The 15,237-nt window shown below is 39.4% G+C and overlaps 2 protein-coding genes across 3 annotated transcripts in view; one reads left to right on the forward strand and one right to left on the reverse strand.

Moving 5' to 3' along the window:
• The window catches only part of polr1d (RNA polymerase I and III subunit D), a 20,766-nt gene extending 15,732 nt beyond the window's left edge, over window positions 1-5,034 (reverse strand). Inside the window, exon 1 of the mRNA XM_031280220.2 lies at window positions 4,913-5,034. Coding sequence (XP_031136080.1) covers window positions 4,913-4,951 — 39 coding nt within the window. The 5' untranslated portion in view covers window positions 4,952-5,034. The remainder of the gene's footprint in view (window positions 1-4,912) is intronic.
• A 560-nt stretch (window positions 5,035-5,594) lies between these two features.
• sybl1 (synaptobrevin-like 1) lies at window positions 5,595-15,220 on the forward strand. Of its 2 annotated transcripts, none has more exons than XM_031280219.2 (9): window positions 5,595-5,854; window positions 6,293-6,470; window positions 8,593-8,650; window positions 8,958-9,095; window positions 9,230-9,320; window positions 13,389-13,456; window positions 13,619-13,711; window positions 14,049-14,258; window positions 14,309-15,220. In XM_031280219.2, the coding sequence occupies exons 2-8, from the start codon at window positions 6,325-6,327 to the stop codon at window positions 14,112-14,114; spliced, it is 660 nt and encodes a 219-aa protein (XP_031136079.1). In that variant the 5' UTR covers window positions 5,595-5,854; window positions 6,293-6,324; the 3' UTR covers window positions 14,115-14,258; window positions 14,309-15,220. The 2 variants fall into 2 exon arrangements, with proteins under 2 accessions (XP_031136079.1, XP_035861340.1); XM_036005447.1 differs by having other exon boundaries at window positions 5,624-5,854; window positions 6,243-6,470.
• Window positions 15,221-15,237: the final 17 nt, after the last annotated feature.

A 15,237-nucleotide genomic window follows, 5' to 3' on the forward strand; every position in this document is an offset into this window, starting at 1 on the left:
AGATTCTGGGGATTGCTGCATTTTGCTGTCAAATATCACCCTCAACACACCCCAAAAGACAAAAAAATGTCTGTCCGCCTGACAAATTGTCATCAAAAGTGATCATTTTCAAGCATTTTATTAGAGATATCACTGCCTCAAATGTACATGAAAAACTTCCCAAGTTTATAAGCTTCAATTTAAGTACACTACGCACTACACACTACACACTACCCTCAGCGAGGAGCGGGTCAGTGAAAGATGAGAAAAGTCTCTCTGCATGTTCTGCAGTGTTAGTTTAGTTTGCTGTCACATTACTTGACCCCATATTTGTGAATACAAATATCTGAAGTGAAAGTTCTGTCACAAAAATATATGTTGTTGCGTATCATTGCATATTTTTAAGTGCACGGGTATATGGAAATCCTGGAGATTTCTTAGTGGGTATACTGCGTATACCTGCGTATCACGTAGACTACACCACTGCACTAACCAACCAACACCATATCCCTTCATGTCACATCCTGAAGTTATTCAGCAAAGACAATTTGGAGGTAAGTTGATCTATTTTTCTGGTTATAGAAAGATATTGATTCTATTGGGAGATTGGTGTCCTATATTTTTCTACATGTAAGGCGCCCACTCTACTTCTAGATTGATTCAAGTCAAACTCAGGATCTGGGACATATTCTGCTGGGATCTGTGGAATAACCAGTAATTATGAAGCGAGCCAACATCATATCCAGACTGCCCATGCCAAAGGAGAGTTTGTAGAAGCCATGTGGGAAATGACAAGTGGCCGAGGCGAACATACAGAGAAGCGACAAAGAGTTCTCAGACCACGTGAAATCACTCAATCTGTGGAGCAAGTGCAGCAAACAGTACAAGCTTTTCAGAGTTTTATCAACCCATTTCAGCTTGAGACTTCTCAGCTCAAGTCTGAGTTCAGGAGCAGCTATGCCAGAAGAGGTGCGCTATGATGTGCTGAATGCCCTGAAAAATGGCAAAACTCAAAAAGAGAAGTTCATCCGTGATCGACTTCTAACAAAAAAGGTCCTTTTCTTTGAACCCATCAAGAGGAACAGATTCAAGACAATGTCGTCTACCACACCTAAAAGGAAGCTTGTGGCATCAAACCAGAAAGTGATCCAGTACAAGGCCACAAGTGGGTTTATCTTTCAGATCTTCATCAAATCACAAGAACTTAAGTCACAAATTAGCATCTCTGACCTAAACAGTCCTTCCAGAAAAATGCGGATTTTTTTTGTGATTGTTGCGGGCAAAAATCCTTGATTATGCGGCACGTTTTCTTAAAAAATGCGATGGAATATGTGGGATATTTATGCAATTTTATGCGATGAAATTGCGGGAATTTGCAAAAATTGCGGGAACTTGCAAAAACTGCGGTTTCATCATGGCTTCATCGCGGGGTTTGCAGCTTTTCGATGATGTTCACGTCGCGTAATTACGTGACTTCATAACGTTCCCATGGCAATAGGGGAAAATGGCTGCTCTTGTGTGAAGTAAACGCAACATTTTTCAACTTTCTGCTAAGATATATGTGTGACTTTTTTGCAACGAAAATGCGGGGATTATGAAATCATGCAAGCCCCGCATATTTTGTGTGGAAATCGGCAATTTATGCGGCGAAAGTGCGGCGTATTTGAAAAAATGCACCCCCCGCATAAATATGCGGACTTTGGCTGATTATGCATTGAATTATGCGATCGCATAATCACGTTTTTCTGGAGGGACTGCCTAATGACCTATCCCTTGACTCTGATGCCATACTCCATCTCAACAATCGATGGCTTTTTCGCAAAAAACAACAAAGCAAAAGGAATTAATCACATGATCAAAGATGCTGAGAATGCACAACTTCCTTCTCCAAGCCAATGTGCTCTCATTCAAGATGGAAACTCCTCATTCTACATGCGCAATGTACCACGGACAATGAAGACTATATCAGAGCGCACCTCCAAAAGTCTACCTGCTGCAGCTGAAACAGTATTCAGCACAGACACTTACATTGACCGTCTTTATTCACCAAAATCAGCTGAGAGAGATCGCAGAGGTTGTGGTGAACGTTTTATAGTTAATGGGCTGAATGGTCATCAACCCACTGATTGGAATGGTTTTCTCACAAATGATGAAAACAAGAAGGCACTCATTAATTTACTTCTGAATCACTGGAGCTCTCATGATATGATGGAAGACATCATCTGAAGGCCTGTCATTTTCATAGAGACTGGTCAAGTTTTCAAGCAGTGACAGACTGGCAGTCTGGAATTTGGGCAAATGCCAGAAGGGCCGCACCCGAAACAGAGGTTCATGCCTCGAAGCAGAAGGTCCGGGGTTCGAGTCCGACTTGGGACGATTTCCTGCATGTCTTCCCCCTCTCTCTCCGTCTTTCATTGCTTTCCTATCATTAAAAGGCAGAAATGCCCAAAAAATAATCTTTAAAAAAATAAATAAAAAGATATTGTTCATATGCTAAAAATATGCTTAATCCCATATGGAGTGGTAATGCTTGAAAGTTATGTTTTCTCCGATTTAAGATACAGTGGAGAACTTTGGATATACCAGCTGTAATCCTCTAGCTAGAAAGGTCATCTTGCACTTAAATTGAAGCTTATAAACTTGGGAAGTTTTTCATGTACATTTGAGGCAGTGATATCTCTAATAAAATGCTTGAAAATGATCACTTTTGATGACAATTTGTCAGGCGGACAGACATTTTTTTGTCTTTTGGGGTATGTTGAGGGTGATATTTGACAGCAAAATGCAGCAATCCCCAGAATCTTTTTCTGCTAGTTTCCGCCTGTGTCAGTATACACCATGCAACATTTTAGGGTTATATAACCATTTATGTAGCTGCAGTACCTTAATATTCACAATTACATAATTCCGCCAAAAGCTTTTCCCAAAAAGGGTGTTTTTTGGCCCCTGAGACCAAACGGGGCCAAGTTGGGGGTGGTCGTTATCAACTTGTGATGGCCCAAGGTATAAGATAATAGGAAATAAGGTAGCAAAAAACATCCTGAGGAGTGGACCTGGCTCCTGGCCTATAGCATGTTGCTGGTGTTCTTGCCTTGGGATTAACTGTACTAATAAAACCGTACAAAACACCGCGGCCACACCGCTGTGGAAGTTCCCCGAATGTCATTTGTCAGAGTCTGGTTGTTACCCCTGTCTGTGGCAGTCTCATCCACTCCTATAACGGAGCTAACTGGAGCTAACCGCTAACGGAGCTAACCGTTAACAGAGCTAATCGTTGCTAACAGAGCCTTCAGTTCTCCGGGCCTGTATCCATTAACTGCATCTATGGACTCGAGCACGAATAAAACCCTTAATTTTATTAAATTGGCTGGACGAGTTTTAAATTACAATTAAGAGTTGTTTGAATGAGAAATGTGCTCAGATAAGATCCTAATGAGGTCAACAGGACATGTAACAGGAGGATCCCCAAAACACAGAGAAAACACAAACAAATGAACAATGATCTAACAAACAAGGTGAACAAGAATTGACTTTAGATAGCCCTAGTCTTATGTGATTCAACAGGAGTTAGGAGGAAATAGTGTTGAGATTAATAACTGTCACTTTCTGTGGAGCTTGCAGATTTGTATTCTCAGATTTGTATGCTGCTAAGTGCACTAAACTTTATTTTTTCATTGAAAAGACAAAGTTTATTTTCTTCTTACCTGTTTCGTTTATTTAATATATTTTTCATACATTATTTATACAATATACAGTATGTTTTTACATTATACATTTTTAATTGAAGTATACAAGTGTAGATTGGTGAAGTGTTCAATAAATGTTTTTGTTGAGAAATTCTGTGTATATTAGTGTTACATTTTATCTTTCAAATAGAGGTTTAAAAACAAGCACATATCGGCCAAAATATCAATATCATACCATCGGCTGACCCTGATTTCTAAAGATCGGCATCGGCATCGGCCAGAGAAAACCCATATCGGTCGACCTCTAACTGAATAGGCTACTTGTTGTCTCACAGACGCTCAGTGATAAGCATCAGCACTACAATGGTACTGTTACCACACTGCACATAGCTGTACATACTGTACATATCTGTCTATATGGTACATACTGAATATCCATATTTATTCTGTTTTTCTTATAATACACTGCATATATCTATATTATTTTGAATACTATTATAATGTTACTGCTACTACATTGCACATATCTGTACATGTTGTTCATACATTGTTCATATTACATATTTATTCTGCTCTTATAAGGTAACTGCTAATACACTGCACATATTTATATTTAATTTATATTACTCTAAACCACCATCTGTAAACCAACTGTACACTACTGTCTACACTGCTCTACATCTCTTGTCCTGTCTATACTTGAATATCACATTGCACTTTTTCTGCTCTTTTTGCACTTCTGGTTGGACGCAAACTGCATTTCGTTGTCTTTGTACTTGTACTCTGCACAACGACAATAAAGTTGAATCTAATCTAATCTAGTTGACCATATTGAAAAGCATATTGTAAAAAACTGAGGGAACACTCAGGTCTGTTACAATACTGCCCCCTAGTGGAGAAACTCGGAGTCAGCTATGGACCAGAAGCAACTGTAAAGTAGGTAAAGTCATTTACGTTTCAGTTAACCTTAGTCTTAGCTTAGCTTTATATAATGCCACTCATACTATCAGTCTACAAGCAATGTTGCATTAAAGAGAACAGCGTTGAGTGAAGTTTGGATTCAGGTGGAATAACTGCTAACGTTAGCTTCTGTAGCAGCTAGCTACCCACGTGAGACGTTTACAAGCAGTCGAAATGCTATCGATAGCTTCTTGTGTTGAATATGTTCATACAAACAGAGATTAACAGTGGCAAATACATGTAGCTATATATAAAAAACAAAATCATAAGGCATATTAGCTTCTTACCATCTCCAGCACTGGTTTCTTTTCGCCTTCCCCAGCCATGCTTCACATTCCAACTCTGGACGTCAATACAGATGTCGTGGAGCTATGCCTGCCCTCACTGCTGTCTGATAGGCAAGAAGTAGGGCCTTGTTCCACTGGGTTTATTTGTTGTTTTAGCATAGGCCAGGTGTGTGATTATAGGAGTAACACTGATCAAATATTCAGAAATACCTGACTTTTTAAAGTTTTATATGTGGGTACAACTTGAGAAAACTGTCTGTTGGGTATTCCGCAAGTTGGAAATCTGCTTGGCTATAGTAAAAACAACTAGCCTACTCTCAGAAAGCTGCCATTGGGGCTGAAAAACACAGTAAGACGTACTTCTAAGATGCATACTAAAATACATCGCATTTTTTAATTTTCAATATTTTAAAAATCAATAAAATGGTTGCTTAATTTCTTTTAAGAAGGTAAAAGAGGAAAACGTAACCTCTCTACAACTGAACACCTTATGTACTGTTCCATATCAAGGACCCCTAAAATAACACAAATTCGACCACAAACCCCAATTTGATAGAGCTTTAAGATTGCCTGTAAGACCTTGAAAAGGGCTCTTTACCAACCAAAAACAAAACAAAAATGTCGCCATAACATGACGTATTTTTGAAAACATGTGACGATGGCACGGCATAAAAGGAAGTCATAAAATGTAGTTCTTAAAACGAAACAATACAATTGAGTACTTGGCATAATTAATGTGGTACAAACTACATTACCTAGCATAGGAGCGAGTTCGTTTTCCGGTCTGGAGGTCTGGGCGATTTGCAAAGCAGAAGCAAAGCCCGTCTTTGGCAGAAGTCACTCGAAAGGGATTAGCAAGCTAGCTTGCTAGCAAATTAAATCTCTTTAGATGTTGGAAACTGGCGCTAAATTAGCTTCTTTGGACAGCGTTGACACATCGAGGTAACGTATTGTATTCATTTTTATATCACTGTTATTGCGTCAGCTCCATTGCTAGAAACTGGTAACGTTAACGTTAACGTTATTGCGGCAAACGGTTAACGTCAACGTTACCCACCAAACGCCGTGCTACATTGGTCAACAACATCATTAGCTAGCTATCTAGCCTGTTGTTTTCCAGCCACCGTTAATCTGGCTTTCGTTTTCATTTGTCGTGACAACTGGATTAACGTTATGTAGCTAGCTAGTAAGGCTTGTTATCTTAGTGTCTACTAACGTTAGTAACGTTAATTATTAACACATAGTTTCCCCTCATTTCTTCATGTGTTATCTGTAACCCTAAAACGTTTCACCAGAATCATCCTCTGTTAAGCAATCTCCTCTCTCCCAGCCTCTCTTCCTCTGCCAGTAACATCTCACTGTTCTTTTGTGTGTTGTCAGCGTGTAATAGAGCAGAAACACTAGCTGTTGCCATGGCAATCCTGTTTGCTGTGGTGGCTCGGGGAACCACCATCCTGGCAAAGCATGCATGGTGTGGTGGCAACTTCCTGGAAGTGACTGAACAGATTTTAGCCAAAATCCCATCAGAGAATAACAAATTGACCTACAGCCACGGCAGGTAGGATTTATACTTCACTTCCCGTCACATAGCATCACACACCGGTATTCTGTGACTACATGGGGTCTGCATTAGGGTTAGGAAGGTCCATATCATCTGATGTGACCACCAGATGAGTAGCGTAATAGAAAGTGCACCATGGGTAAAAACAGTGGCAAATTTACCTAGAGTGCTGTTGCTGTATAAAATGCCTCTTATCTGCTGGACAAGTCATGGAGGCAGACCTACTCCTACTAAGTTCACTGACTTATTTTTAAAGCCTAAAAAAGGTAACAGTGTTTGCATTTACATGGGCATAATTCTGTATAAAGTGGAGAATAATCTGATTATTACAGTGTATGTTAAATTGCTACTTCAACGTGAGACCAGAAACCAGTGATTATCCTTGGTGTGGTAATGTCCACGCGATTAAAGCGTTTTCTTACAGTATTAATGATGTAATGATTTCTATGCTCAGTGACTGCCATATATTAGCACTTATTATGTGACAAGGTCTAGATCACTAAAAGCTCAGACATCAGAGCTTACAGAGGGCACACTGCAGGAAACCCCAACCTGAAACAATAAAGTGGCATCAAATTAGAGCCCGACCGATAAAGGATTTTAAGGCAGATATCAATACAAATATTTGGTGATTTCAAAATCTGATATTCCAATAAGGCTGAACGATTAATTGCATTTGCGATAATATCGCGATATGTTAAAACGCGATTTCCTAATCGCAAAGGCTGCGATTTGGTCACATGACTCGCGAGAGCAAATCAGTCTGCACTCCGCAGAGAAAGCATCAACTAGCACGCTAACGCTACACTGTACCTTGAGCTGATTTCTGTCATTCAAACAACTCTGAGTTGTAGTTTAAAACTTTTACAGCCATTTTAATAAAATGAAGGGTTTTATTCTGGTTCGAGTCCATACGTGCAGGTAATGGATACAGACACGCAGAACTGAAGGCTCGGTTGGCAACTATTAGCTAGCTCTGATTAGCGGTTAGCTCCAGTTAGCGGTTAGCTCCGTTATAAAGATATGAGTGGAGGAGCTGCCACTGAGAGGGGTAACAACCAGACTGATAAATGACGTTCGGGGAGCTTTCACAGCAGCGCGGCCGCGGTGTTTCAACGGTTTTATTAGTACAGTTAATCCCACGGCAAGAACACCAGCAACATGCTAACGTAACGATAGCCTCTCTGAACAAGTGCACACGGCAGCACGCAACTTCACGAGGGGGAGGGGCTGGAGGCAGCTCCTCTCTGTGTACTGTAAAAAAAAATACACTGTGGTGTGTGTGTGTGTGTGTGTGTGTGTGTGTGTATACTATATTTTTACTTTTTTAACTGTCTAGTGTGTAATTGTGTGTTCATACTATAAAATGATTTATTGTTTGTCTTTGTTGAATAATACAGAAGACAAAGCTTAAAAAAATAATCGAATCGCAATATTTGGGAAAAAAATCGCAATTAGATTATTTTCAAAAATCGTTCAGCCCTATATTCCAATATATCGGCCGATATATATTTTTAAAAAAAATCCAGAAACGCGTAACAAAACATAACATTAGTTATTTGTAGTTATTTATGAGCCCTCACTAAAATAATATGATAATGCAGTTTAAAAATAAGTTTGATAAATAAAATTTATAAAAATACAAACTTAAGATATGAAACTATATGAACAAAAACACAATAACAACAACACAAATCAAAGTGTGTTGCCAACAGGGAGGTTGTAGAGCGCCCTCTGGTGGACAAACTATGCAACGCCAACACTCAGAACATGGTTGAAGGGGGTTTCGTCCGTTTTTATTTTATTTTTTAAATATTCATTTATCGGCCATTATAAATGTTGATACCGATAGTTTGGAAAATGCATAATATCGGCTGATAATATCGGCCCACCGATATATCGGTCGGGCTCTACATCAAATGCCACAAAGGCACAACGCAATGTGTCCTCACTCAAAACTCTAAGAGGAGAATACCAGGGTCATTTAGAGTTACAGCCCATTTACCACCTTTTATTGTAGTTAATGTTTCCTTAGACGTTTTACAGTGATAGAGTACTATATTCAACTTTGTACTTTCAACTGTATATCTAATGTAGACACATTTTTTTCTTTTTTTAGCTATCTCTTTCATTACATCTGCCATGACAGAATCATATACCTGTGTATCACTGATGATGTAAGTATATAAATGGCTCAGATATCTATGTTTTTGTTTAAGGGTAAGTTGGAAGTTGAGTGATAGATATGTAAGGTTAATTGAAATGCACTTCTTGAGTTGAGTAACCCAGCCACTTGGAGAAACAGAAATAAAGTTATGGCACCCAAATACATCTCCAACTCATGTTTTTAAAGTAATCTATTGAGCCCATTACAACAGGAAGCAGGCCGATACACATTAAGAGTCACAAGGTAACAATATAGAAATCTTTCTGGGAATGTACTTAAAAAAAGAACTCTTATATTTAACTTTTTTTAAACTAAAGGACTTTGAGAGGTCACGGGCATTCAGCTTCCTCAGTGAAGTCAAGAAGCGCTTCCAGACAACGTACGGGTCGAGAGCACAAACTGCCCTGCCTTATGCCATGAACAGTGAGTTCTCCTCAACACTGGCAGCTCAGATGGTGAGTATGATAAGTACCTGACGTGAGCATATTACTCTGTGACTGCTTTCTACCTCTGTAGTCACACATACAGATTTACAGAATTTCAAAATATGCTTAGATCACCTTCTTTTCCCCTACCTTTCTGTTTGAAGAAACACCACTCCGACCAACGAGGATCAGATCGTGTCACTGAGACTCAGATGCAGGTGGATGACCTAAAGGGCATTATGGTCCGCGACATAGGTGAGCTGTTCATGGGTTTCCCCATGGCACAGTGATGCTTTCAGAGCCAGATTAAATGGAAAGGTTACGCTAGACATACAGAATTTTTCAGGCCCCCTCCAAATGGGATACTTAATTTGCTGAACAAACAAGATAACTTTTAACTGCCACATTATTATCATGCTAACTTATTTATGTAGGTATTTGAATGCATCTACTTTAGGCTTATTTGAAGGACCTGAGAGAAACTAGTGTAAACCCCGTCTTTGTCCTGTTTTTTCTTCTTTTCCATTTTTCTTTTTGTCCGCTTTGCTGCAGCCAAAAGCATCACAGAAAAGTCGTAGTGTAACCGTAATGGCTAGCTATCATACGAACCGGAAACACACTTTCAAGCAATTGGAGTTTTTACTTTATCTGTACTTTTTATTAAAACAGTATAATAATATATTTATTAAAAACATATACAAGTTTAGATTAGGTGTTCGATTGGAAATTTACATTAATTTTTTTTTTTTTAACTATTAAAGGTCCCATGGCATGAAAATTTCACTTTGAGGTTTTTTTAACATTAATGTGCGTCCCCCCAGCCTGCCTATGGTCCCCCAGTGGCTAGAAATGGTGATAGGTGTAAACCGAGCCTTGGGTATCCTGCTCCGCCTTTGAAAAAATGAAAGCTCAGATGGGCCAATCTGGAATCATCCCTTTATGACGTCATAAGGGGAAAGGTTACCTCCCCTTTCTCTGCTTTGCCCGCCCAGAGAATTTGGCCTGCCCATGAGAGAGAGACATCATGGCTTGCAAATGAGCGAAGTATGGCAGTTGGTCAAGGCCACACCCCCACCATCCACCTTGCCCCCCCCCCCCCTCTCTCTCCTCCTCATTAACATTTAAAGCTACAGACACAGAAATGGCACATCCTAAGGAAAGCTGATTGTGGGACTGGCTCTAGTGGCTGTAATTCTGCACCAAGGCTGAATTTCAGGAAAGAGACTTCAGATACAGTATTAGGGGACCACTAAGGTCTATATAAAAGAGACTTCAGATACAGTATTAGGAGACCACTAAGGTCTATATAAAAGAGACTTCAGATACAGTATTAGGGGACCACTAAGGTCTATATAAAAGAGACTTCAGATACAGTCTTAGGGGACCACTAAGGTCTATATAAAAGAGACTTCAGATACAGTATTAGGGGACCACTAAGGTCTCTTAGGGGACCACTAAGGTCTATATAAAAGACTTCAGATACAGTATTAGGGGACCACGAAGGTCTATATAAAAGAGACTTCAGATACAGTATTAGGGGACCACTAAGGTCTATATAAAAGAGACTTCAGATACAGTATTAGGGGACCACTAAGGTCTCTTAGGGGACCACTAAGGTCTATATAAAAGACTTCAGATACAGTATTAGGGGACCACTAAGGCCTATATAAAAGAGACTTCAGATACAGTATTAGGGGACCACTAAGGTCTATATAAAAGACTTCAGATACAGTATTAGGGGACCACGAAGGTCTATATAAAAGAGACTTCAGATACAGTATTAGGGGACCACGAAGGTCTATGTAAAAGAGACTTCAGATACAGTATTAGGGGACCACAAAGGTCTATATAAAAGAGACTTCAGATACAGTATTAGGGGACCACTAAGGTCTATATAAAAGAGACTTCAGATACAGTATTAGGGGACCACTAAGGTCTATATAAAAGAGACTTCAGATACAGTATTAGGGGACCACGAAGGTCTATATAAAAGAGACTTCAGATACAGTATTAGGGGACCACTAAGGTCTATATAAAAGAGACTTCAGATACAGTATTAGGGGACCACTAAGGTCTATATAAAAGAGACTTCAGATACAGTATTAGGGGACCACGAAGGTCTATATAAAAGACTTCAGATACAGTATTAGGGGACCACTAAGGTCTATATAAAAGACTTCAGATACAGTATTAGGGGACCACGAAGGTCTATATAAAAGACTTCAGATACAGTATTAGGGGACCACTAAGGTCTATATAAAAAACTTCAGATACAGTATTAGGGGACCACGAAGGTCTATATAAAAGACTTCAGATACAGTATTAGGGGACCACGAAGGTCTATATAAAAGAGACTTCAGATACAGTATTAGGGGACCACTAAGGTCTATATAAAAGAGACTTCAGATACAGTATTAGGGGACCACTAAGGTCTCTTAGGGGACCACTAAGGTCTATATAAAAGACTTCAGATACAGTATTAGGGGACCACTAAGGCCTATATAAAAGAGACTTCAGATACAGTATTAGGGGACCACTAAGGTCTATATAAAAGAGACTTCAGATACAGTATTAGGGGACCACTAAGGTCTATATAAAAGACTTCAGATACAGTATTAGGGGACCACGAAGGTCTATATAAAAGAGACTTCAGATACAGTATTAGGGGACCACGAAGGTCTATATAAAAGAGACTTCAGATACAGTATTAGGGGACCACAAAGGTCTATATAAAAGAGACTTCAGATACAGTATTAGGGGACCACTAAGGTCTATATAAAAGAGACTTCAGATACAGTATTAGGGGACCACTAAGGTCTATATAAAAGAGACTTCAGATACAGTATTAGGGGACCACGAAGGTCTATATAAAAGAGACTTCAGATACAGTATTAGGGGACCACTAAGGTCTATATAAAAGAGACTTCAGATACAGTATTAGGGGACCACTAAGGTCTATATAAAAGAGACTTCAGATACAGTATTAGGGGACCACTAAGGCCTATATAAAAGAGACTTCAGATACAGTATTAGGGGACCACTAAGGTCTATATAAAAGAGACTTCAGATACAGTATTAGGGGACCACTAAGGTCTATATAAAAGAGACTTCAGATACAGTATTAGGGGACCACTAAGGTCTATATAAAAGAGACTTCAGATACAGTATTAGGGGACCACGAAGGTCTATATAAAAGACTTCAGATACAGTATTAGGGGACCACTAAGGTCTATATAAAAGACTTCAGATACAGTATTAGGGGACCACGAAGGTCTATATAAAAGACTTCAGATACAGTATTAGGGGACCACTAAGGTCTATATAAAAAAACTTCAGATACAGTATTAGGGGACCACGAAGGTCTATATAAAAGACTTCAGATACAGTATTAGGGGACCATTAAGGTCTATATAAAAGACTTCAGATACAGTATTAGGGGACCACTAAGGTCTATATAAAAGAGACTTCAGATACAGTATTAGGGGACCACTAAGGTCTATATAAAAGAGACTTCAGATACAGTATTAGGGGACCACTAAGGTCTATATAAAAGAGACTTCAGATACAGTATTAGGGGACCACTAAGGTCTATATAAAAGCATCCAAAAAGCAGCATGTCATAGGACCTTTAAAAAAAAAAACATTTAGACTTTTCCCTTTTACTGTGCCCCTTAGTGGCAGATGGGGCGCTTGCCTAGAATGCCTTTGCCTAGATCTGGGCTTGCTTAAAGGTGCTATATACGGCATTCAGAGTCTGGGCTGGGATTGCCTGCACACAAATCTCACCTCTTCTTCTCCTTCTTGTTTTATTGCGGTTGGCATCCAGCTTATTGGCCCAGCTACCAAAAACAAAGAACAGAGAAGCTCGGATTAGAACACACACAGAGGGAGTGTGACTTCTTACTCTGCTCAGGATGTCATTACGTCACTACATCTATACATAGTTGTTTGCTGCTATATTAATGTTCTGAATATCGAATATAGCACCTTAATATGACCTCTTTTTGATGGGACTATAAGGTAATAATGAAACAACATATCCATTCAGAAAAAAGCGTACTATGTGTTAGTGGCATAAATGAATGCTGTGTGCTGTGGTTGCATCAGTAGCCTCTTCATTATGCTGTGCCAATGAGGCACAGCATGATAGTATTTGTTGGCCTTCATGCCCAAAGCAAATGCTCTGGACAAAAACTTCTTCAATAATTTAATGGCAAAAAAATCTGATGAAAACTGGGGGATTACTGTCTCAAAGGTCAGTCAGATTTCACCAAGCATTTGATATGAATCTCATGACACTGGAGCCTTTGTGTCTTTTCACAGACTTGGTAGCTCAGAGAGGAGAGAAGCTGGAGTTGCTGATTGACAAGACAGAAAATCTGGTTGATTCAGTGAGTTTAAAGACAAATTTGTTTTTCCTGTTCATCCTACTTGTTTTTCTGGTGCATGATATTAGACAGTATAAATGTTTTTGTACTTTCGACAGTAATCTAGCAAGCTACTGATACACAAATATTGTCCCTGACGTTGCTTTCTTTACCTACTCCATTTAGTCGGTCACGTTTAAGACCACAAGTCGTAACCTGGCTCGAGCCATGTGTATGAAGAACCTCAAGCTGACTATTGTCATTGTGCTGGTGTGCCTGGTGAGTATGGATACAAAAAAAATTGAATTGGTGAGGTGTTGATTGTTAGTGGGATGCAATGTAATATACTGGATTATTGTTGTTTTTATTTTCCCATTAACATGTAAAATTAGAATAGATTTTCAGCTACGAAGAGCTGTCCTGTTCAACTCCTGTATTTACTTTAAATTAATAACTAACTGAAAACCCATTGCAGCAATGATCTGCCCTCAGACAGCTCCACAGCATTGTTTGACATTGACTGAAGGAACTCCTGTGTGTTGCGACTGTACGGCTCACTGCACTATTAATCAAACAGTGGTGCAGGCAGTGAACTTTGTTACTGTCCTCTTTTTAGGTGATCCTTTACATAATCGTTTCTGCTGCCTGCGGAGGCCTCAGCTGGCCCACTTGTGTCAAATGAGAGGCGAATGGGGATAAAAGAGAAGGAGATAAAGGAAAAAAGGAAGAGGGGGAGAAGAGCCTGTTCAACTCTGCCTGCCAGTGGACACAAAAGGAAACACAACTTTCCTTCCTCTACTCTAGCTTCAACATCCCCGGAAGACACACGCTGCTGCTGCTGCTGCTGCTGCTGCTGCTGCTGCTGCTGCTGCTGCTGCTGCTGCTTCTCCTCCTCCTCCTCCCTCGCCCCCCTCTTTGATAGTGTGCACATTCACTTGCCTTCTGGACAGGGAGTCCCACCCCATACCACCACTAATGGACAGCAGCCGTGTGGCATAAAACTGATGTAGAACAATAATCTTGTTTTATAGTAGTCTGTTACATCCATCCTGTCTCATGCACGTAGTGGCCTGATGTATCAGTTTGTGATACTGTCCTATCAATTATATTTAATACATTCAGACTGATAACAGAATGGACCTCAAAGATAGCAACGATTACTTGTTACTGTCCTGCATTTCCTATGATGTCAACAGAGGTATGAGAGACCTGCAAGTATAGGTAGCATGTTGCAGATCTATCAAGACTGAATACCACAATACAGTGGTTGGTCCTCTGTTGCATAACAAAAAACTAATTTCTGACAAAACTAATGCAGTATACAGTATGTCTCAAGTGGCAAGTGTGTAACGAACCATGTTGGCGGTGTGTCATGAATGCCCCTTTTTGCTGAGAAACAGATTTCCTTCTTGTTTTATCACCAAGCAGAGTAGTATATTCTAAAATGGGTGCCGTAAAATACCAGATATGATCATACAAATAAATATTGTAAATTTGATTGATATTACCGACTCAAAAGATGTAATGGTTCTTTTGAATCCAGCCTGATTTTGAGGAAATCCTTATCTCTTTTCCACTTTGATAGGAGGCCATCTTTCACCTTTTACCTCTGCTAGGATGTTCAGTGAGCTCATATGTTCTTTTTGTTAACACAATGCACTTTTTACATTGTATATAAATTTGCTTCCTGGCATCATATGGTTTATAATCATGTAATTATAATTGTACATCCAGATTTGAAATAATAAAATCTGATGTATCAAGTGGTTGATCTCTTCAGATGTTAAATAGAGATGTCTTGATAT

The sequence above is a fragment of the Sander lucioperca genome, chromosome 1 (assembly GCF_008315115.2).
Source record: "Sander lucioperca isolate FBNREF2018 chromosome 1, SLUC_FBN_1.2, whole genome shotgun sequence".
Lineage (NCBI taxonomy): Eukaryota > Metazoa > Chordata > Actinopteri > Perciformes > Percidae > Sander > Sander lucioperca.

Excerpts from the sequence above, each read along its gene's own strand:
- sybl1 (XM_036005447.1), top strand. The coding sequence starts at position 5,802 with ATGTTGGAAACTGGCGCTAAATTAGCTTCTTTGGACAGCGTTGACACA. Across the intron at positions 8,651-8,957 it reads ACCTGTGTATCACTGATGAT|GACTTTGAGAGGTCACGGGC; the intron begins GTAAGTATATAA and ends TTTAAACTAAAG. Across the intron at positions 13,457-13,618 it reads CAGAAAATCTGGTTGATTCA|TCGGTCACGTTTAAGACCAC; the intron begins GTGAGTTTAAAG and ends TACTCCATTTAG.